The sequence below is a fragment of the Aedes aegypti genome, chromosome 2 (genome assembly GCF_002204515.2).
Source record: "Aedes aegypti strain LVP_AGWG chromosome 2, AaegL5.0 Primary Assembly, whole genome shotgun sequence".
NCBI lineage: Eukaryota > Metazoa > Arthropoda > Insecta > Diptera > Culicidae > Aedes > Aedes aegypti.
In genome coordinates this window covers 472,985,968-473,011,231 of record NC_035108.1, presented here as the reverse complement: position 1 = coordinate 473,011,231, position 25,264 = coordinate 472,985,968, and the positions used below count along the sequence as shown (strand labels likewise).

Below are 25,264 nucleotides of genomic sequence, written 5' to 3'. Positions count from 1 at the left end.
GTTTATACAAGTTTTCAACGTATAATCCTATGATATTTCAGTTACACTTACGAGACTACATAATTTGTTCAGTAAAAGTTGTAAAAAAAACACCAAACAGAATTGTCCCATAATGAAATTTAACTTCATTACAGTCCACCGGCATAGTTTTGTAACGTGTTATACAAAAATTAATGGTGTTTTGATCATCTTAATAAAAAATCGTAAAATATTCTGCTCAATTTCCTTTATTCACTTTTGGAAAGATTCCTACCTCCACTTTCAGCGTTTTCTTGATCTTCCTAAAGTATCTGTTGAGATACTCCCACATTTTTAAACGAATGTTTACAATGAATTTATTAAAAATTCTCATTTTTTTGCTTTCTTTATGCATAGGGGTAATTTTGGACATTGGCACTAAAAAGAGATAGTTCTGATAATCCCTTACTTAAGAAAACTAACTTTAAAAAACGAACATATCCATGCTGCAAAAATCTTTCAGTGACCTCGGCGAGCGGCGCTACAATACTTTTAAACGCTCTCAAAAAATAATTTCTGAACCGAATTTAGTTTTTTTTTCGCTCTAATGAAATGGTATGAGACCCTAGAATAGAGTTCTGAACAGTTTTTGTAAAATTGATCATGGAAGTGGTACACCTATGGTCAGAATTTGCATGAGCGTGTATGGCTTACTTTTTTATTCTGATTCACAAGAGTCATGGACGATTGATTTTGGCCATGTGATATCGGTTCTTGTAGATCATTGTGTGGACATTTTCTGAACACCATGTTGTACCATAATTCGTCAGCTCAAAATTTATGATTTTTATCCACATTCAGAAAGACGACATACCATATCAAATATTAAATAGGTTATATCCGAATCCTTCATTTTGTGACAAAACACGAAGATAGTACACTGAGGAAACTACTACTATAACATAACTATTCATAACACCTTTCGTATGAAACAGTATTTTGCTAGCTGAAAAACAATTCATACGATTCGTATGATTCCCATAAATCGTTTATGAAGAGCATACGAATCAAATTCAAGATTCATACGAGGCTCTATAACATTTCATACGATGTACTTATGAAATCCAATGCAAGCCTTGTTTGAAAAAGTTCATACGTTTTTCTTATGAATCGAGTCTGGTCTACTTTCTATTCGGATCAAGATGGCGTTTGTACAGAAGAAGCTCGCGAATTTCATAGTTTTGATGCAGGCCTTTGCCGTGTTTAGAGGTAAAAAGTAATTATCGAAAATTCTACGTAGAGCGTAAATACGGCGGCCAAAAGAAGAAATTTGTAAAGCTTTATCTCGTGCAATGGGAGCACAATGGGAATACGAGGTTTTCAAGAAGGGTAGAACAAAACGTAAGTTGAGTTATTAGATTTGTTTCATATAATTAATCGACTATCTTCTTCAGAATCTGTTCAACATCTCAAAGAAGCTTTCTGGAGCGGTGCCGAACTGCCAGGTGATTTTAGTTCTGACAACGGCAATATTCAATTGGATGTCATTTTCAACGGGGATGCAAACTGTTGATTTGTAAACAGCGACCGAAATGTATGTTTTTAAGTGAACGATGTTTTTATTGTCAATTTTTTGCAAAAATATAGCATAGTTTTCATATGTTGAAGTGCTCATTTATAATCAATTTAAAAAGTTGCAAACAACATTTTCCAATAAGTGGTCGTGTTTAGAATGAAAAGGACGCTATAAGTGATATTCTATACGACAAAAAAATACTACGAGAAACGTCTTGTTACAATTTAAATACTGCAAAAGTCGTAATAATATAAAATAAATTACATAAAGTGTCGTACAAGCGTCATACTCAAATATATTGAGATTCATACGAGTACAATTTGATGTTCATAACAAGTATTCATAGATTTCATACGAAACATTTATGGAATCTATACTACTGTACTGCAAAAAGCATACTATACCACAAGCTAATTCGTTCATAACGCCATCGTATGAAATTTATAATATTTTCTTCTGGTAAAATTTCATAATCGTTTCGTATGGAAATCGATATATTTTTTTCCTCAGTGTACGAATTTTTTTTTTATACAAAAGTAAAAAACGTACAACCTAGGATCATGGAATCGGTACAGATAGGGCTACAGAAATTTCTCCAGAATTTTTAAAACATATTGCATGAAAAATTTCGAGAGTGATTCTCCCGTCAATTTATCCAGGAATTCCTAGATTAAAATTTTTTATGGAATTTTCCACAGATAAATCCAAAAATTGCTTCAGGAATTACACTGCGAAGATTTTTTCATAGAGATCTCTAGGAATATTTGGTCGGTGTTCAAAAAGACTGAACTAAGTGTTTTTTTTTATTTCAGAAAAACGTACCCCAAGCGTTCGGAATAACAAAGAATTGCATTATTTGCTGTAACAATGAAATTTCTCTGTATTGTGAAACATCTGTATCAAAATAGCATCAGAAAAATCAGAATTGACGGAGTCTCTGACTTATCTTTGCAAGGCAAAAATATCATCTAGTGCGGTCTGTCTGAACACCTACCATTTATAGCTGTGTAATCCATGTAGATGTCTCTAGAAATTCAACATGAAGCTCATATATGAGATTCCTTCATATTTTTCAGGGATTGCCTCAGAAATTTCTTCATGGATTCCTTCCTAAATTATTTCGGTCCAGGCATTTCTTCAAAGGATTCATGGAATTTATCCAAGAAGTTGGTAGAGATTGTCTCGGATTTCATTTCAAGACTCCTCCAGGCATTATTGTCAAGACGACCCCTCCAGGCATTTTCCAAAAAGAAAAAAAAAACTGTCTCATTGATCTCTAGCGATTCCCAAAAACAATCCAAAATATTTCTCTATCACTTTCATCTAGGATTCCTATGGAACGCACCACAAGAAAACCCTCATGAAACCGTACACGACGTCCTCTATGTGCACGTGCAGTATATGCCCTAAGAAACAGAAATTCGTCCGAGAATTCCACCAGGAGTAGTCTACAGATTCCTCCTGATTTTTTCTAGGAATTGTTCAAGGGATTCCCCCAAAAAATCGTATGAGGAAAACAATCTGGAGGACATGTTTGAAGAAACCCCAGAAGAAATAACTGGAGGAATTCTGAAAAAAAGTCAATTCCAGGAGGAGTTTTCAGATGTATCAATGTAATGGATGAGCTTTTACATGCATTCTTCAAAGAATTTCAGGAATAATACTTGTTGTTTTACTAAAGAACCCTGGAAGGAATTTTAGGATATATTTGTTGAAGAACTATCGGTAGACTTCATGGAAATCTTGTAAGAACAAATAAGGGATTCCTGAAATAAAAAAAACATGTGGAAATTCTAGCCGATTTGAACTGAAATGACTGTAAAATATGGAGAATCCCTTGAAAAAAGTATCTGGAACAATTCCTAGAATACGGCATAGGAGAATCAATGGATAAATTTATAAAGGAAAATCCTAGGAATTGCTTGGAGGAATACTTCGAGAACGTCAAATAGATTTTTTTTAACTTTGAAAGTATTTCCTGGAGGAAATCTTGATAGAACCACATGAAAATGTTTTGGAAGAGCCAAATGATATTTTTTGAAGCAATGGTTGGAGAATTCCTGAAACAAATTTCTTAAAGAATTCTTGAATACTTGCAGCCATCTCTGAAGAAATTTCAGAAGGAGACCCATAAGCAATCCCTAAATGTTCTACCAAAGCCATTTATACAAGAATCCTTGGATGAATACTTGCAGGAATTTTTAGAGGAATCCCAAAAGAAATTCATAGTAAAATCCGAAGAAGAAAAACTATAGCATCAAAACAGAAACGACTCGAATAATTCCAAGCATAATTCTTATCCCTTCTATTGGCAGCTTCATCTTATCACCACAAAACAAAATTCAAATTGTGATAACTTTTTTGGTTCTCGATATTTTTGCACCTTTTTTCACAAGGTCTAAAAAAAACTTTTCTATTTTTGGATTTTGTGTTTGGTTGAATACATTCCGGTATTCCTTGGGGGACCAACACTACTCATATAAAATTTCTTAGGCCACCATGTTATTTTTAGTCGATTTATCAAAAAAATGCGGACTATACAATGTCAGGTAATAAGAAGCTTCACTGAAAAAATCATTCGAATCGGTTGAGTTCCCTTCGGGAATTCCAAAAACTACAATATGATGTTTTTCAAGTATTTAAGATTTTGTCACGGCTGGAGTTGTACCAAAAACATAAAAGCTTATTACTCCAAAAACGGTTGCACAGTTTTGTTTCATTTTTTCACAACAGACCTTCGTCAAAGTATAGTTTTGAAAAGCCAATAACCGAATATGAGTTAAAGCTGTAACTTGAAATATTAACCCCTCCCCTTGGTTATGCGACCTTGCCGCGATGGGAGGGCATAATCCATTAGCCCATATGATGGAAACCAAAGGCGTAACCTGTAGTGGTGGTATCACATTTTGGCATTTTTTGCTTAAAGCCGCGTCATAATTCATATGGCATAGACGCAATAATATCTCGGATGTGATCCAACGGACATACTGCGTCATTGATACTGCCCATTCAAATAATTAATCTATTCGAAGTGGACATTAATACTATTGGTGACGTTCAGTTTGCTTTTTGCTAACAAAAACATTGTGCTAACAAATTAAAATAACTTTACGAAACAAAAAACTTGCTAACACTTATTGTCATCTTGTTTAAAACTTAGTATTTCATGTTGCCCCACCCGTTTTGGCTTACTCCGGTGTACACTCAAAATAATCCAAACGTCATTGTTACGTGAAAACATACGTGGTTTTTTTTCCATCGCACTTTTCACGTAGCTCTTACGTTAATCATAGGTAGTAAAGACCAACCTTATCTCTAATAGGCTTTGGAAGAAAACTAATTCTCAATTGGAAAATGTAAACAAAACTAAAAGATTGTGATATTTTTATATTCAATCTGAGCATTGTCAATCTTGTTTCCCAAATGTAGTGAGTTTGTTCTGTTTTGTTGCAGCCTTCGCGTGCTATAATTGATAGAGGTTAAAAATCAGGTGTAAAATATGAAGTAATGCAGGGGTTCTTCAGTATTCAAAGCATATTTACCTTAAAATCAATCTAACACAGGATTTAAAGTTCAGCAGCTTCTGAAGTTCTGCAAAAATCAAGCGGGCGCCATCTTAGGATTTGCGCTCAACACCGAATGTACGTACAATATGCAGATGTCAAAATGAACTTAGACACCTACGTGAATTTCACGTAAGTGCGATAGGTTAGCTCAGTAACAATTACCGATTCATTATTTGATGGTTATGAACGGCTTAGTGATCTTTATGTTAGTCAGGTGAAGTGGAGGCAAAATGAATATGGAATGATCTACGTGATTTTTCACGTAGCAATGACGTTTGGATTTTTTTGAGTGTATACCTTATAGTAGTTAGAACTCATATTGACAGAAAAAAAGGTCGATTAATTCGATTAATCGTAAAATACTAGTCGATTAATCGTTATCGATAATCGGCATTCTTGGACTGTAATCGATTACCAACTAATCGATTAATTGAGATTTTGCGACAACCCTAGCGATAACAACAATTACGGCAATTACCCCCGCAAAGTAATTGAACGAGACATTGATGGATTCGAACAAATATTGACGTCGTGTAAGCGGGGACCGCCTAAAGCATTCCAACACAATTCAAACAAATCAAACGCTCTGCGCACCCGGCAATCAAATTAATCGCAGTTGGCGGCGCACGTTGCGTTGCGTCGTCGTCGTCCGTTCGTCACCCAGACCGAGTTGACCGAGACCATGCCCTGCCGTCCGTCCGGTCCGATTCAGTCCCCGCAGGCCATAAAACAGGAATTCGAATAAAAACAAAATGCACTTGGTACACGCAAAATCTGTCGGAGCTGCTCGAACTGCTCGAATCATCTTCTGCGCCCGACCATATTCGTTCGGCTTTACGTCTCTGTGGTGGTTGTTTATTTTTTTAGGGGGCGCATAAAGCTTATGCTTCTTCTATGCTCTCTGCACGTTGGTCGGGTTCGTAGTTTTTTCCCTGTAGTGGTGCGATCGAGCTCAATGTTTTCATACACGCTCGCATCGCATTGCTAGCTCGCCTACTGTGTTGCGTTGCGTTTATGTTCAGCGTTCGACGGTTCGGCAGTGTGCCTTTAGCAATCGCACGTTTAACACCGTTGTCCAGGGTGATCTTGTCGCGCCGCCTGCCCTGATCCGAATTGACGTCGTCGGAAGCGAAGGTTTTCGTTTTTTGTCGTGAGAATTTTGCTTTCGGTGGTGATCCAGGACGAAGAAGTGTGACAAATTGTGGGTGATTTGAGTGAGGTACTGGATTGGTGTCACAGATCACGTCTTCGATGGTGGTCACATGGGATGGAAGAAAGGCATAAGCACCCGAAAGCGAACCCGATCGAAGCTCACCGTTCGTCAGTGTGGGAGTCCAGGGTGCAGCAGTGAGTGATAGAACCTGGAGCGAAAATCGGTGAAGAAGGAAAAAGCTGAAAATTGATTTTTACTGTTTTGTGGCCGTTTTTTGAATCTGGGGTTTCCTCCGGGAACGAAGCAACAGTGAGATAACACTGTTGTTGGAAGTGATAGAGAAGCTATATTTCTGGTTGATTGATCATTTGTCGATCGGCGGTCGTAGTGTGCTGTGATTTATTCTGCTCGATTTAACACGGTTCGCTGTTTGGAGCGCATTATTCAGCTTGATTTGCGCAAAGTGTGGAAGAGTGTACTTATTAGTGCTACAGTTAAACGTGTGCGTCAAGAACGTGTAACTGGATTCTAGTCTTCGAGACGCATAGGTGATCAACGCCGTCCAAGCCCTCTCAGTGTGGATTGTATATGAAAGTGAGTGATTGAGCAATATTGGCGTGATACTTAACCGCAACCATACTGTGTCGGATTAACACAAATCATCTGTCATCTTCCATCTGTGGCTTTTACTGACATCAACTGTGTGCACGCTACAACCAATGCATCCTTCATTATAATCCGATCGACCAGATCAAGCGAACCCATTCATCAAACACAACTCACCAGAACTGAATGTGACTGAGTGCTACTAGGCAGCAGTGTTTCTCCTCTTCGTCGATCCTGTCATATTCCGCAGGATCAACGAACCGATTATGTAGTCACGTGCTACCCATCATCAACGAAACGAAACGAACCTCATCCGTTTAACGGAGACAGCCGCGAACGTCTACAGCTGGTTAACCTTCCCGGCAAACGGAACCAAGTGCGTGTGTGTGTTTAACTGCAAAGGGAAGGTTATCCCAGAAAAAAGGACAACTCAATTTCGGTGTCACAAGATGAAATACCTCAGCTCTGGGCACCGGGAATCCTACACCCTGGTCGTCCGCAAGAGGTACATGAAACGAATGCTGTATGTACATATACGTTTACGATACTCTATGCTTCCGTATTTCCGTTGACAACCACCCCCGATTAGCCGTATGTTAGCTCCCTTCGTCCTCCGTATTATTTCTAGTTTCCAAATCTCCGTTCCGTAGTAGCGTCGATGCATGGTACTTCTAGATCGCAGTAGTCCTTGGATATTAGCCGATATGGAACAGAGCAACTCAGTAGCCGCAGAGTTTCTTTGTGGTCTCCTACGCTTAGGAGAGAGCGCGATGTGAGCTTATCAACTGTTGGAGAATAATTTTAGAAACGATAAATGTTTTCTGTACTGAAAGCCACAAGTACAAATCTCTTTTGTTTTGTCCGTTCCCTTTCATCCTCGTTTTAGCTAGTTAATGTTTCTTCGGTTGGAAATGTGTGAATTAGACCTGTGAACCGAAATAAGAGTGGTTCAAAAAATCGTTTTTGCTCCACACCGCTCATTCGATTCTAAATCAAATTCTGAGTGACTTCCCAAAATGTGAGCTCATTCGGATGAAAACTGAGACTGCACAAGCCCTTTAAAGTTTATATGGGAATTACTATGGGAAAAGAAAGCAATTCATTCAATCGGTCATAGTGTTTGCCCATATGATCTTGGAGATTAGAGCTACGTTGATACTGTGAGATACATTCATCAGCTGATTCTTTGCAGAAGACCGTTTTTAAATCGAACGCCTCAGTAATTTGTTATTGAATTTTGTATAAGTTGTAAAACTTTGGCTATAATAATTGGCCTGTTCTGCAGGCATCACTGTATATATGTAGTAAAACATAGTAGCCATGATTTGCGCGTGCTATCTTTCAATGTTGCCTGTTCAGAAGTTAAATGAACACTGTTGAAGAATGTGTCACTGGTTATAATACAATAACTAATTACTGATACGACCTATTTAAAAACGATCTTCGGCAAAGATTCAGCTGATGAATGTATCTCACAGTATCAACGTAGCTCTCATCCTCAAGAGCACATGGGCAAACACTATGACCGGTTAAATAAATTGCTTGCTTTTCCAATAGTAATTCCCGTATAATCTTTAAAGGGTTTATGCAGTCTCAGTTTTTATCAAAATGAGTACAAATTTTGGGAGGACACTCAGAATTTGATTTAGAATCGAAAAAGCGATGTGAAAAACAATTTTTTGAACCACTCTAACCGATATACTTTTGATCGGAAGCGATTTGTTTTTTGGAATTCCTGAAATGTCTGCGGGAAACCCTAAAAGTTTTCTGTAGAAATAAGTATTAAGTCCCTACAGTAATTTGTCTATGAATTCTAATGGGATAATTTGGGAATCTCTGCAAAAACTCTAAGAAAAACAGTAAGAAGAACTCTAAAAATATCATAAGAATTATTTGGGGAACTTAAGTGGGATTCAATGTAAAAAAGTTTGAAGAATTCCTTTAATAATCATCTAACAAAATCTAGAAATAATTTCTGAGAAAAATATTTGAAAAAGTAATGAAAAAACCTTCTTTGGATTATTTATAGGATTTTTAACCATTATCTGTGGAGGATTTACTTAACATTTTTTCTCGGAATAGCAGGAGAAATTTTTCAGGACTATCAATTGAATGAAAATCTGGAAAAATTCTGGAAACTACTCAAAACTCTGGAAAAATCTTTGCAAGAGTTCCTGGATAAAGTTTAGAACAAACAGTCAAATCTCTATAACTTGATATGCCGATAGAGCCATGGTCAAAGCTGTTTTTCATAGTTACTTCGATGGATCACAGATGGACTGATTTTACGCTCTACTCGATGATTCCCTCGACTAATGGAGAGTTGATTCTATTACTGAAAAACACAGGAAAAACGTTTAAAAGAATTTAACAATCTCTGGAACAATTCCTGAAGTAATCACTAAAGAAGTGCTTTGTCATAACCCTGTATATCTCTGGAACAATCCTTCCAATGAATAACTTGAGAAATTCCATGGAGAGATTGAACGTATACTTGGATAAATTTCAGCAAACGCAGCACAGATTACTCAAAACATGACTTCCTGGAGGAATACATGGAGAAACATTTAGAGGAATAACTAGAAGTGTTCTTTCAGGCATTTTTTTTTAACAAATGACGTGGATTATTACATGAATCCTTCTAGTGCATTGTAGCTATTTTAAGATCCTATTCTTGGTAATTATAGTTATTTTTAAAGCTACTAAGATCATATTTGCATCGTTATGTAGGGATTCTAATTGCAAATTTTCAAACATTCGTTCGAGAAAATCCCCCATACCAAATTAAATCCATTTGGAAATTCAACCTTTCAAGAAATTGCTGCGCAAATTTTGAAACAGTACTAAATTAACCTTCGAATAGGTTCCAACAAAAAATCCTAGACAGTTTCGAGTAGAAATCTTCGAATCGAATTTGTTGAGAGATTTCCTGGAGGAGTTCCCAGAAGTTTCTTTCAAGGAATTGAAGCAGAATCCCATACAATCTTGGAATAATGTTCAAAGGATTTTCTTTTGAATACGAACATATGCCTGATGGAATTCCTAGAACAATCTTTAAACGTAATCTTGCAGAAATCCCTACAGAACTTCTGCTTCAATTTGTGGGAAAATCCATTCAGGGTTTTCTGTAAAAAGTTTTGAAGATTTCCTTCCACATAAACTTATCAGAAAAAAAAAAAAATAGTATAATCTGAGAATATCGAGCCTGAATATCCAAAGAAATCCCCTTAGAAGTCCTCGGTGGAATTTCCAAAGAAATCCTTCAGCATGCCCAATGCAAAACTTTTCGCAAGTTCACTGAACGGATTTCTGATGGAATCCCATGATAAATACTTAGAATAGTTCTCAGATAATTTTTTGGAAAAATATCTAGCGTAACGTTTGATGTAATCCATGAAGGAATTATTGTTCCTTGTAAAGCTCTTGGAGAAATTCATGGGAAAAATGTCTCATGAAATGAGAATCTCTTCAGTATTTATTATGTTGAGGAATCACTACAACATTGTTTGGAGCAATCCATGGGAAAATTCATGCAATAACTACTGAATTTCTCAACAATAAATCATAGATTGATCTCTGAATATTCCATGAAAAGATATCTAGAAAAAATGTATGCAGCGATTTAGGCAAAGTCCTAAAGGAATCTTAGGAGGAATTTTTTTCTCAAATTTTTGAAGAAACGCTCAGTGAAAATTTTTGATATATCTGTAAAGAAATTCATGGAAAAATCATTGGAAATACCTCTAGAGAAAACTTTTTATTTTTTCGTGAAAAAATTTCTTGGAGATAAATCTGGTCTAATTTTTGGAAAATTACCTGCTAAAGGATATCTGAAATATGACGGAAATATTGAATGAAGCCCTGGTTAAAAATCTGATGAAAGAGGAATCTTTTCCGTACAAGTATTACTAAATTATGAATTCTTCGGAGAAATTTCTAGAAGAACTAATAGAGGTATCCTAGAAAAAATCCAGCTGGAATGTTTGGATTTATTTGTAAAGAAATTCCTAGAAGGAATTATTGGATTATTCCCTGGAAAAATCCGCACTGGATAAATTCTGAAAAATATTGCTGGAAGATCCCATTAAGAAATTCATGAAATAATCTCTGAGCGTTGATATTTAAAGATCATTCCAAGGAGAATTTTTTTAATAAATCGCTGGAGAAATTCAAAGAGGCATCCTGGAAACATCTTGGAGAGATTCTTAATGGAAGCTGTAGATGAAATCCTTAAATAAATCCTTCGACGATTTTTTATAAGAAACCTAGAATTTGAATTTTAATTTGTTGCAGATTCTGGAAAAAAAACGTTGCGTGTAATCATTATCCATCATCAATCATAAACTTTATCATCTTGGATAATTTTTATTGAATTAATTCTTGAAGAAACACTCAGTGAATGAATACTTGAAGAAACATTTAAAAAAAATATGTAGAAGCCTTCTTTCAGATATTTTTTGAAAGAACTGTTTTTTCTAGAAGTTTCTTTTAGGGGAACTCAAGCAGAAATCTCTAGAGAAATCCATTGAAGAATACTGGAAGAAATTCCTGGGAAAAGAAATGGGCGCATACTTGAACAATTTCGTGGAGGAATCTCGTCAGAGAACATCTTCCGCCATAAAATGATTTAAGAAAATTGTAGTAAAATCTAAAAAAATCTATCATGAATGCCCGGAGAAATATTCTTAGTTGCCCAAGGCGGGTTTCGAAAAGGCCATTGAGAAATTTTAATGGACAACTCTTGGCAAAATCACCAATAGGATTTCTAACGGAATCCCAGGATGAGTACATGAAGCATTTCTTAGAGAAATTCCTGGAAAAAATGATTCTCCAGAGAATCATTTGGTTTAGTCCATGAAAAAATTCTTTTCTTGAAAAGTTTTTGGAAAAATTCCCAAAATTGAAATTCTTGGGAAATTTCTGGAGAGTTCTGGATCATTTGAGTTAGTTTTTTAGATTTGATGGAATCACAACAAGATTGTTCGGAGCAATCCTTGGAAAAATTCAAAGAATAATTACTGAATTTATTTCAAGGTCTCGGCAAAGTTCTGAAATAATCTCGCGAGTAATTTCTCAAAATCCTGGGACATTTCTTCAAATGATTCTCGAAGAAACACGCTGTGAGATTCTTTCATACTAATCAATGTGCAGCATTCATAGCTATTCTTTGTGAAACAGTTCACGGAAAACGCTAGAAAAGAAGAGAATAAGTTCCTGGACATGATACTTGAACTATTTCTTGAAGGAAATGCTGAAGAAAATCTTTTAGCATGCCTTGAAAAATTTCTGATAAAATTATCCCAGCAATCTCTTCCATACATACAGGAATTGTTGGAGAAAAATATGTGCTAAGATTTCCTTCCACATAAAATGATTAAAGAACATCATTATATAATATCAAATCAAGCCTGAATCCCCGTAAAAGTCCTCGATGTAATTTCCGAAGAAACTCTTGAGAAAGTACAATGCAAAACTCATCGCAGGATCACTGGAAGAATTTCTGAAGGAATCCCAAGATAGTTAAATTCTTAGAATATATCTCTGAGAAATTTTATGAAAAACCTCTAGAGAAACGTTCGATGAAATCATTGTTCCTCGAAAAGTTCTTGGAGAGATTCATAGAAAACATTTCTCATGAAATGGGAATCTGTTGAGCTTGAGCAACATTGTTTGAAGAAATTCAAGCAATAAATACTGAAATTCTCAGGAAGAATTTGCTCAAACTCAACAACATTGATTAATCCCTGAAGTTTGAGAGGAATTCTCAAGGGACCCTTGCAATATCCTGGAGTAATTTCTTTAAGTAATTCTTTAAGAAAAACTTTGACAAAATTTTTGATGTGTCTGTGAAACAATTCAAGGAAACATCGTTGGAAAAAAAATCCTGAAGAAGTCTTTTTTTTTTCTTGAAAAAAGTTTCTGGACATAAATCTAGAGTATTTTTTGGACAATCGATCGATCAATACTTTTTTGGAGGAGCTGCTGAAGGTAATCTTGGATGAAACTCTAGATAAAGATCTGATGAAATTCTTCGAGGAATTTCTTTCCTACAATAATTACTACTGAAATTGTAGTAAGATCGTTGTAGGCAGACTAGGGATAAAAGATAAGATTGACATTTAGGAATGTTCATTTTGTAATAAACCTCTGGAAGCTAAAGACGTTGTTTTACTGCAGGAATATATGTACGAATTCCTGAAAGAATCTCTGAAAAAATTCCATTGTAGGAAATCTTATAGAATTCCTTACATGATCTAATTAGGCTGCTTTGAGGATAAATCCCTGGAGTAATTATTAAATGAACCGGTGAAGAAATTCAAGGAGGCAGTCCAAAAAAATCTTGCCAAATATTCTTGATGGAAGCCCTCGATGAAATACTGTAACATTCTCAGAGATATCCCTTCATTTTTCCTTCGAATTTCTGTAAGAATCCCCATAGGAAATTTCAGAGTAATGCCTAAATAATTTCTAGTACAGTTTTCCGTATACTTTTTCGAAATAAATTATTGTTCGGCGTAAAAATCCAAAATCGACGACGGCGCACAGGTCTAGCGTGAAAGTGCGTCCATTATCGTTGGTTGGTTTCGGGTTGAGTGATTTGCTTTAGCTATTTTCACTAATGATCGTACAATTGGGACTAATTAAAATGGATGACTTTCTGATGTTAACACCTCATAGAGCACTGTAAAAAAACGAATCCGGCACGTGTTTCATTTCAATACTTATCGCGTCGTAGAGATACCACAGAACGATGCCGATCGGCGCCTACTTGCGTTCTTATTATGAACAGTGAAGACAATTTTTCACCGCTTGCTGCCACTCTTGCTTGGTCCGTTCCGGTGTGCTGCATCAACGAGAATTGCCGTGTTTTACACACGCGATGCGCAAACCAACCGCTTTTTTCCCTCAGTTCCTTCGGAGTCGGGATAAATTTTTTATTTATATTAATTCATAAATGAACAGGTGAGAGAGCACGTGCCACGGGTTTTTGGATCTCATTTCATTACGATGAAGAAAGTATCATGGGCGATTATCGTTTTCGTAATGCTCTGAAATTAATTTGATAGTATTGTCGATCTAATTAAAACTTTTTTCATTAATACTTCAATTCCGTTTTTTCTGTATATTTTGGTTCTCCGTGTTTTTTGCGCCTTTATCATGACTGAATATTTTAGTGTAGGACAACAATTATGTTTTATCTGGTTGATTTGTTGACCTCAAAATCGAGGTAACACTTTACGGAATCAAAGTGCATATATTTTTTAGTTTTATTCAACTGTTTTAACAATTTTGTTCAAAATTCATTTATCATAATAAGATTTTATAAGATAAGCGAAGTTGTCACGAAGTTAACCATTCATAAACTCGAATCAATCATCACGAACAGCTGTCAGAGTGTTCTAATACTAAACCAACAGGTCGTTAGATCCCCCGATTATTTCATAACGCACATTGAGGTGCATATTTGCCTGGAACGGATCATTAATTATAATGTAATCAACACTTCATAAACTTATCTACACAACAGAGAAACTCCTCCAGGCACTTCCTTTTCTTATCGCGACTAGTAGATCTGTTCGCCCCGGCCTACTTCGTCCTAGGCACATTCATGCAGGGTCTCCTGGGGAAAGCAATTTCCATACAGTTCGCTCCCTCGATTTGCCGTTTTCCGACCCGAGGAAGCGCATTTAGGAAGTAAGTAAATGACTAATTGCTTGTAATCACTCCCCAGTCCCAGTAGAGAGCGAGAGAGACTACCGTGCGACAATTTCGGAAGTCCGCAGGTGTCCTGAAGTTTCAACGACAAATTACAACATCACATTTCCGATACACATTTGTTTCTCCTATTTGATGATAGTGCCTATTTGAACATGGCTCAGGCAGAAACTAAACAAACACGAAATGATATCCTGCGGGCGGTCGTGACAAGCCTATTTCTCTCGCTTCTGCTGCTGCTGCCTGGGTTCTGCCGGTGTGAATAGATTATTATCGCTGCAGGACATTTTACGCGCAGTCAAGAGTGAAAATTGTTCGATCGGAAACGTATTTGTCCTTTCTCTTTTGTCGGCAGTGCAACCGAGTAGTTACAACGTGTAGATGTTCGTTGGGAAGACTGGCGGATTTTTGTCGTCATCATCATAGGATGCCATGTGAATTACATTCTGGAGTTTCAGGCTACTGTGAAACGCCTACTTTGTGTTAAAATCTTCACAGTAGGCCGTGACAACTGTTTGATCCAATCCCCCGGACTATGAATCTAGTGACCACATTTCCGACAGACGTGATCATGAGGTACACCATGGCAAACAGTGACATTTCTCTGTTTGTCTTGTTTACCGAACCGATGGCAGCCCAAACCGAATCAATGGGAAGAAAAGATGTGCTTCCCGGAGCAATTTTCCAATAATTTTCCCTTCGCTGCAACGAGTACCAACCGTACTTTCAATGGGTAGTCGGTGGAACAAACATCCAAGGAAGGTCGGAACGCGGGTGTTCTGCTCAGGGTTGAGATCTCACGCTGGGAATTATATTAAATTTCTGGCTACCATGGAAACTCACACCGCACCGGGCCATGGTATTGCGAGTTTGTTTGCTTTGAATGGTGGTTGGTGTTGCATTTTGCCGTTTCACTGTCCGGAGCAGAACGCTTTCACGGGGACGAGCTAAATGGGGATAGAGTGCAATTAAAATTAAGTTGTAATTACTTTGTTAATTTTATATCCCTTTCATATCCAATTTGTTCTAGGATTGTTTATGACTGATCAGTGTTCGAAATTCTTATCTTCGTCCTTTCTCGACTTTTGTGCCAACATTCGGGTTTATGACTGCCTTGAAACCATTATAAAACTACAATTGTCAACCGGCTACCATAGAATATTTTTTGGTTTTATAATGGTTTTAATGAAAAGATTTTCTTTTCAAAAACTAGCTCTTATCTTGATAAAACATAAAAAATTCTTGGGTATGGATAGAATATTTTTTTGACCCTTTCCAAATGGTAGTCGAGATAAATTTTGGAAAAAAAACAAAGTATGCTAAGGTCTATACATCAAGAAAATTTCATTGAAATATTAAAGGGTGCTGCCTACATCTTCGAATTGGCGCGAAATGCGTCTCATAAAAAGCGGTAATAGTTTGACAATGTTGAATTACAAATCCAATCCAAATCTGTGTGACAGTGAATGCACATTGTTAAGGACGTTAGCTTCTAACCCTCTTATGATAGTTGATAACCAAAAGCTTATTAGCAGATCGCACAACAAACGATCTAGTAGGCATGGCAAATTATCGAAGCGTCACTCTTCTAGTAACGTCAAAGCAGAACGTTTTGCCTTAAGTGGTGCTCCCGTTTGCTTGCTACAATTGCAAACTCCACAAAATCCAATCCAAATCCAATCCAAATCCAATCCAAATCCAATCCAAATCCAATCCAAATCCAATCCAAATCCAATCCAAATCCAATCCAAATCCAATCCAAATCCAATCCAAATCCAATCCAAATCCAATCCAAATCCAATCCAAATCCAATCCAAATCCAATCCAAATCCAATCCAAATCCAATCCAAATCCAATCCAAATCCAATCCAAATCCAATCCAAATCCAATCCAAATCCAATCCAAATCCAATCCAAATCCAATCCAAATCCAATCCAAATCCAATCCAAATCCAATCCAAATCCAATCCATCCAATCCAAATCCAATCCAAATCCAATCCAAATCCAATCCAAATCCAATCCAAATCCAATCCAAATCCAATCCAAATCCAATCCAAATCCAATCCAAATCCAATCCAAATCCAATCCAAATCCAATCCAAATCCAATCCAAATCCAATCCAAATCCAATCCAAATCCAATCCAAATCCAATCCAAATCCAATCCAAATCCAATCCAAATCCAATCCAAATCCAATCCAAATCCAATCCAAATCCAATCCAAATCCAATCCAAATCCAATCCAAATCCAATCCAAATCCAATCCAAATCCAATCCAAATCCAATCCAAATCCAATCCAAATCCAATCCAAATCCAATCCAAATCCAATCCAAATCCAATCCAAATCCAATCCAAATCCAATCCAAATCCAATCCAAATCCAATCCAATCCAATCCAAATCCAATCCAAATCCAATCCAAATCCAATCCAAATCCAATCCAAATCCAATCCAAATCCAATCCAAATCCAATCCAAATCCAATCCAAATCCAATCCAATCCAATCCAATCCAATCCAAATCCAATCCAAATCCAATCCAAATCCAATCCAAATCCAATCCAAATCCAATCCAAATCCAATCCAAATCCAATCCAAATCCAATCCAAAACCAATCCAAATCCAATCCAAAACCAATCCAAATCCAATCCAAATCCAATCCAAATCCAATCCAAATCCAATCCAAATCCAATCCAAATCCAATCCAAATCCAATCCAAATTCAATCCAAATTCAATCCAAATCCAATCCAAATCCAATCCAAATCCAATCCAAATCCAATCCAAATCCAATCCAAATTCAATCCAAATCCAATCCAAATCCAATCCAAATCCAATTCAAATCCAATCCAAATCCAATCCAAATCCAATCCAAATCCAATCCAAATCCAATCCAAATCCAATCCAAATCCAATCCAAATCCAATCCAAATCCAATCCAAATCTAATCCAAATCTAATCCAAATCCAATCCAAATCTAGACCAAATCCACTCCAAATCCAAATCCAAATCCAATACCAATCCAAATCCAATCCAAATCCAATCCAAATCCAATCCAAATTCAATCCAAATCCAATCCAAATCCAATCCAAATCTAATCCAAATCCAATCCAAATCTAGACCAAATCCAATCCAAATCCAATCCAAATCCAATCCAAATCCAATCCAAATCCAATCCAAATCCAATCCAAATCCAATCCAAATCCAATCCAAATCCAATCCAAATCCAATCCAAATCCAATCCAAATCTAATCCAAATCCAATCCAAATCTAGACCAAATCCAATCCAAATCCACTCCAAATCCAAATCCAAATCCAATACCAATCCAAATCCAATCCAAATCAAATCCAAATCCAATCCAAATCCAATCCAAATTCAATCCAAATCCAATCCAAATCCAATCCAATCCAAATCCAATCCAAATCCAATCCAAATCCAATCCAAATCCAATCCAAATCCAATCCAAATCCAATCCAAATCCAATCCAAATCCAATCCAAATCCAATCCAAATCCAATCCAAATCCAATCCAAATCCAATCCAAATCCAATCCAAATCCAATCCAAATCCAATCCAAATCCAATCCAAATCCAATCCAAATCCAATCCAAATCCAATCCAAATCCAATCCAAATCCAATCCAAATCCAATCCAAATCCAATCCAAATCCAATCCAAATCCAATCCAAATCCAATCCAAATCCAATCCAAATCCAATCCAAATCCAATCCAAATCCAATCCAAATCCAATCCAAATCCAATCCAAATCCAATCCAAATCCAATCCAAATCCAATCCAAATCCAATCCAAATCCAATCCAAATCCAATCCAAATCCAATCCAAATCCAATCCAAATCCAATCCAAATCCAATCCAAATCCAATCCAAATCCAATCCAAATCCAATCCAAATCCAATCCAAATCCAATCCAAATCCAATCCAAATCCAATCCAAATCCAATCCAAATCCAATCCAAATCCAATCCAAATCCAATCCAAATCCAATCCAAATCCAATCCAAATCCAATCCAAATCCAATCCAAATCCAATCCAAATCCAATCCAAATCCAATCAAAATCCAAATCCAATCCAAATCCAATCCAAATCCAATCAAAATCCAAATCCAATCCAAATCCAATCCATATCCAATCCAAATCCAATCCAAATCCAATCCAATCCAATCCAATCCAATCCAATCCAAAACCAATGCAAATCCAATGCAAATCCAATCCAAATCCAATCCAAATCCAATCCGAATCCAATCCAAATCCAATCCAAATCCAATCCAAATCCAATACAAACCCAATCCAAATCCAATCCAAACCCCAAACCAATTCATTCTATATCGGACTCAAAACCATTTCTATTCAAAAAATTCATTTTTTTCGAAAATTCAAAAGTTTGGTTGAACTATTGAGGTATCATTTGATATACCATCAAAATCTCTGAATTTAATCAAAGTAATCACGGAAAACATTCAACATTTCTAAGTAACTCTTCCGTTGAACCGAATTACCAGTAACCAGCTCTATCTCAAACCCCATTTCCCCGAAAGGGAAATATTCCAGTCATCAACTTTTCCAATAATTGCCACTTCCAGCTATTTCATCAAACCTTGTTTTCTGAACCTATCTCAACCCATTGCAACCGGGCACGCACGAACAGACACGTGTCCCGGTATGCTGCTGCAGCCGAGCGGGCCTAGCTTACCACGAAATATGTGAGCATTTTTAAGCCCCGTAAATGGTCCAATTTCGGGAATCGAACGGTGAAAAAAAAAATACATAACGCTGATCCGATCTGGTTCATCGGAAGAGAATTCAATCCGTCCGTCGGTCCGTCATTGTTCATCGGCTAATGACATGTTACGCGGAAGTCGGCAATGGGAACGGTTACAATCGCTCGCTTTGGGTAATTGTTTGATTGAGGTTATGTTTGCCGAACTGTACGGAAATTTGAATAAAGCTGCAATAATACAGATAGCGGGCGCTGGGCCATGAAATTTGGATCTGCGATAATACAAATAGTGGAAGGCATTATTAATTCGAATGAATTAAAACCCCTGCACCGGGTCTAACGACCGCAAGCAGTTTCCCATGGAAGAATACATCTTCCAGGATAGGAAAACTGAATTTACGACCGCAAACATAACCTCACCTCGCCACAAGCAGTTGATTTGGGTTGCTGCGATCTCAACGGAATCGAACTACGATCAATAAACCTATCCCTTTTGAGATTTAAATATTTGTTCTTAATAACCATAAATCTTTGTAACGGAGTGCTGTCCCAACCGCAACAGGGAACCGTTTAAGCTGCAATGAACTGCATTTTCCTCAACACTCAGCGGGGAAACTCCGTAAAGCAGTTAAGAGTCAAGCCGTTGTCGTCATCCTCGTTTGCGAAGAGCTAATGGGGTACTTGATTGATGAAGAAGACGGAAACTTCCGTCCCTCCGTCTCCGTCTCCCGGAAGATTCCTAGCGAGCATATCTGCATGAAAACACGTAAAAATAAGGCAATAACAATAAAACGCTACACAATGGCAGATTCTTCGGAGGGGGAAGCCGAGCAAAGCGTTTCGGAGTCCTCACTCAGTAGGCCACGCAATCAAGATCGCCGTTCGATGTGATGCAAGGTAGCAGGCGATGCCGATTTCCCCTTTTGAATGTTTTCTGCGACCAGGAGCGAAATGCTTGAAGATATGCGCGAAAGTGAAAGAAAGAACTTCCCATTCATATCGTCGAAACGTCGTCACTGGAAATCGACAGCAGCAGTTTTGGACATTTGGGCCGAGCAGGGAATGTGTGACGTGGTGACACGTTTCAGGAACTACTTTCTTCCCGACTTTCTTGCGCTTAGGCAAGGGAGGAGGACCCCTCGATTTGGCATGGTGCGCTTAAGGACGGGTTTTTGGACGGGTTCTCCATGATTTGATATTCATTTTTTTCCACCGGTTGACGTAGCGTGCGTGTGAGACGAGAATTTGACGCGATGCGTGTTAAATACATAGGTTATGGATAAAGATAATAAGCTGTGCCTAGTTATAGTGCACCGGCAAAACTGGAAACACTGTACTGTTTAAGGTATTACCCATGATTTGGCTGATTTCTAGACAATCTCGTTGATTGTCAATTGATTACAATCAACTCTCATTCGAATTATAGAATCATAGTAAAAGTTGGTTATCATGGCTATCCTTATGGTCTCTTGAATTTTGCAATCAATAACTGGATATCTTCCTAACTCGATGGTCCCGTTAATATCGAGTTGTGGAGAGTTATCCATATTCAGAAATTATGAGAAACAGCTTTCGAGAAAACAACAGAATAGATTACTCTGATGATTCTCTGACTATTTTGAAGAATTTCATACACAATAAAAAACATTTTGGAAACAGTTCGTGGTTGGAAGATGAAGAAATTTCTGAAAAAGTTATTCAGCATATCAAGGGCTATCTGGCGATGGAAAGTCTGATTGAGATTTTTTCCGCTAGGTGGCGCTAGTGACAAATTTATTCAATCATCTGTATCTCAAAATCCTTATCAGCTAAAAGGTTGGTTTCTTCGACAAAGTTGTTCAACAGTTCAAGCGCTATCTGGCGGTGAAGAGTATGATTGAGATTTTTTTCCGCTAGGTGGCACTAATGATAAATGTTCTTCAATTGCGTGTATATAAAAATTTTTATCTGCTAGAAGATTGGTGTCTTTGACAAAGCTATCAGCATATCAAGGGCTATCTGGCGGTGAAGGGTCTGATTGAGAAATTTTCCACTAGGTCAATCTTCTCTACCTCAAGATCCTTATCAGCGAGGAGGTTGATGTCTGTGAAAAAAATTCTAGAAGCTTAGTTTCATCGATAAAGCTGTTCAGCAGATCAAGAACTATCTGGAGAGATGACGAGTTTTATTGGGAAATTTTCCGCTAGGTTGCGAAAGTGACATGTTTTCGTCAATCATCTGTATCTCAATATCTCATATGCTAGAAGATTGGTGTCTTCGGCAAAGCTGATCAAGGGATATCTGGCAGTAAAGATTCTGACTGGAAATTCATCCGCTAGGTGGTCCTAGTGACAAGAAATCTTCAGTCTTCTCTACCTCAAGATCCTCATCAGGTAGGAGGTTGGTATCCTCGGTGACAAATTTTCTTCAATTGTCTATAATATCAAGATCTTTAAAATTTAGGGCCGGTGTCTTGGGCTAAGCTGTTTAACAGAATAAGGCTTTCTAGTGGATAAATTCTTAATTAGATTTTTATCTCCAAAAAGACCTCAATCTGCTGGAATAACTTTGCCAAAGACACCAATCTTCTAGCTGATAAGGATCTTGAGATGGTGAAGACTGAAGATTTTTTGTTACTAGTGCCACCTAGCAGATGAATTTTCAACCAGACTCTTAATCGCCAGATAATCCTTGATCTGCTGAACAGCTTTGCCGATGAAACCAATCGTCTATGTTACGAGGATCTTGAGATACAGACGTTTTAAGAAAATTTGTCACTAGCGCCACCTAGCGGATGAATTCCCATTCAGATTTTTCATCGCCAGATAGCCCTTCTATTTTTGTTTTTAAGCTGTTCAAACAAACGAACCTACCCATCAGTAATGTTAGGACCTTTAAGGTGAAGATAAATCGAAGCCAAACCTTAAATTTTCAAGAGCACAAATCTGGATTGGTCACCACCAGTTATTACCAAATCAATGCATTAAAACCTAACTTTGCTTTCAAAGGCGGATATTTCTGGATTTTTTGTATTTTTTCGTAGCTTGGAAATAAAAATTATTTTTTTCTTGTTAAATGGTAAGACTATAGTGTACAGTAAAGCTATAAAACGACTATAAATGACCTTCAATTCAATTTTATCCAATAATGTTTGATATTATTTGTTTCATAATATTTGAATGCTAGAGTCTTATCCCGTGTAATTCGAACATTTGTGTTTTATTTTTTTCCATAGACACAGAAAAAAGAACCCGGTGGTGATAAATATACTCCAAAACCGTTTTTTCGTAATTCGTTACCAAATATCAGACAAAACGCTAATGACGGATTTCACGCCAACTCGACAAAGGGATTGGCAGCACCCCTTCAGAATTCAATGAAACTTTCTGGGTGTGAAGACTATGTGAAACTAAGATACTTTGTATACTTTGTTTTTTCAAAACAGATCTAGACTAACATTTGGAAAGGGTCAAATTTTTTTTTACTTTTTTTTATAAATCCGTATAACTCGAAAACGGCAAGACCTACAAAAAAGTGTGGTATGTGGGACTGTCGTGAAATTTCCTGACGTTTTAGAAAAAATATTAAAAAAATAAAAACACATTTTCTACACTGAAAAAAAAATATTCAAAACTTTAAAGTCGATTAAAAAAAACGGCCATTTCAGATTTTGATCATCCTTAAGCAAAAAGTTACGTAATAAAATTTACTAAAAGTCGCCCATACATTGCAAATTGGGCATATTTTAGAGAAAAAAGTTTTTCTAACATCGATTTTTTTAAGTCCCAAAGTTTTTTTTTTTTTCTTTTTTTTATAAACCCGTATAACTCGAAAGCGGTAAGACCTACAAAAAAGTGTTGTATGGGGGACTGTCGTGAAATTTCCTGAAGTTTGAGAAAAAAAAATTGAAAAAATAAAAACACATTTTCTACACTGAAAAAAAAAAATATTCAAAACTTTAAAGTCGATTTAAAAAAAACGGCCACTTCTGATTGTGATCATCCTTAAGCAAAAAGTTTCGTAATTAAATTTACTAAAAGTCGTCCATACATTGCAAATTGGGCATATTTTAGAGAAAAAAGTTTTTCTAACATCGAATTTTTTAAGTCCAAAATGAACTTTTTATTTAATTTTTATTTCGCTTCAAATCGTCTAATATGATCATATTTTCAAGTGATAAATGAGTTTTAATCTCAAAATAGATTATATTTGTTTTATTGGGAGTAGTTAAAAGAAATAAAACGGAATTAGGGAAAGTGTACCAGTTATGGCCATAGTGGTTCCCTATTTGGCCATATGCAAAATTTGGATAACTTTTACATTTTTTATCTTTTTGAATGTTTTAACATCAAGATTTATCCTTAATTTTACTGCTAAAACACAAAAGATTTTTCAAAATGTAAAAGCATACAAGATATCACGTATGGCGAAATAGGGAACCACTATGGCCATAACTGGTACACCTACCCTATACAGTTTTTTTTTAAATTAAATTCAATTGATCTCGCACCATACCGCTTATGAGAAAATCAACTCCTTCTAACAATCCGATGGGTTTTTTATGGTTGGAAAGATGTCACAATAATATTTAATTTCTTATTTGGTCAAAGCCAATCTTAACAGGTGTCTGGAAAGGATCAATATTATGCTTATGAAAAAAGTCGTGGTTTGTTTTTATTTTCATTATTGCTATATATCCTTAAACGTAGTATCTGCACATGAATATTTACATTATTTTTGGGCTTTACTGAATAAATTGAATATTTTTGGTTCATCCTCTGAATTGGTATACCGTTTGGCTGCAATTTGTGTATCACTAATAAGCATAAAACAATGATATTTTTGGGTACCAGGGACAGTTTTAACCTTATCAAACAATTCCATCAATTCCTCTGACATTTTAACATATTGTTCATTTGATATATAACAGAAATTTAATTTGGTGATACATGTATCAGTTTGTTTCACTGCCCAGTCGAATAGTTCTCGCGGAGTTGCGATTGTGTTTCCATAGTTTTTTGCCATTCGCTTGAGAGTGCCACCAATAGCGTCACAGGGGCCTTTGCCGTGAGATGTGGCAAAAAAGTGCCACGCTGCTTCCAATCCATGTATTTTCTTGATATTACATAAGCTGGCAATTTTTTTTCTATTTTTATAATGAGCTGCAGCTCCATCTGACTTAAACATAACTTTTGATTTGTTTAACAAAATTTATCAATTTTGAAATATATAGCTGAACTGCTACTGTGTCATGGGTCTGATATTATAATAAAACTAACATTTTCCAGTTTATTATCTTTTTTATGATAAATTTAGAATTGGGAATTATTCCAGTGATATCCATGAGCAGCGTTATAATTTTCAGAAAAGTCGCTAATTACCAGTATTTAACCTTGTTTTAAGGAGTCTTTTTTGTTTCGTGAAAAAGAAGACTGTTATTTGCAAATAAAATCATGAGTTATGAGCTCATCAACTTTTTTTTAGGTAGATAACAATACAAACATATTCATTATTTCTTATTCATCTGGCGTTTAACGCAGGTACGTTTAGTAAGTTATTTTTCACAAAACTTTTTCTAGAAGAGAATTTAATGGGATATGGATAAGGTTGTAACTTTTCAATGTTTGCAATACTGTTGTGATACCTTTAGAACCATAAAAATCCGTCGGATTGTTAGACGGAGTTGATTTCCTCATAGGCAGAGGCGAAGTCCATTGATTGCCTTCATTTAAAAAACATAATCACTGTATAATTCCGTTTTTTAACTATTCTCAATAAAAATACAATTTATTTTCTGATTCAAACTCATTTATCACTTGAAAACACGATCATATTTGACGGTTTAAAACAAAATCTTTGAAAAAAAATTTCAGTTTTGGACTTAAAAAATTCGAAGTTAGAAAAACTTTTTCCCTAAAATTTGCCCAGTTTGCAATGTATGGACGACTTTTAGTAAATTTATTTACGAAACTTTGCTTAAGGATA

General features: G+C 36.3%; 1 protein-coding gene across 7 annotated transcripts in view; it reads left to right on the top strand.

The window, feature by feature from the left end:
• The window catches only part of LOC5567344 (rap1 GTPase-activating protein 1), a 513,675-nt gene that overhangs the window by 271,457 nt on the left and 216,954 nt on the right, over window positions 1-25,264 (top strand). The window contains exon 1 of one of the 7 annotated variants that reach the window (XM_021848366.1): window positions 6,138-6,847. The exons of 3 other annotated variants lie outside the window; for them this stretch is intronic. Coding sequence is in view for 3 of the 4 variants with exons in the window: in XM_021848363.1 (XP_021704055.1) it covers window positions 7,309-7,382 (74 nt within the window). In the remaining variant the exon portion in view is untranslated. Of the gene's footprint in view, window positions 1-6,137; window positions 7,383-25,264 lie in introns of those variants that run through there. 3 more of the 7 variants (XM_021848365.1, XM_021848364.1, XM_021848363.1) reach the window with 3 other exon arrangements.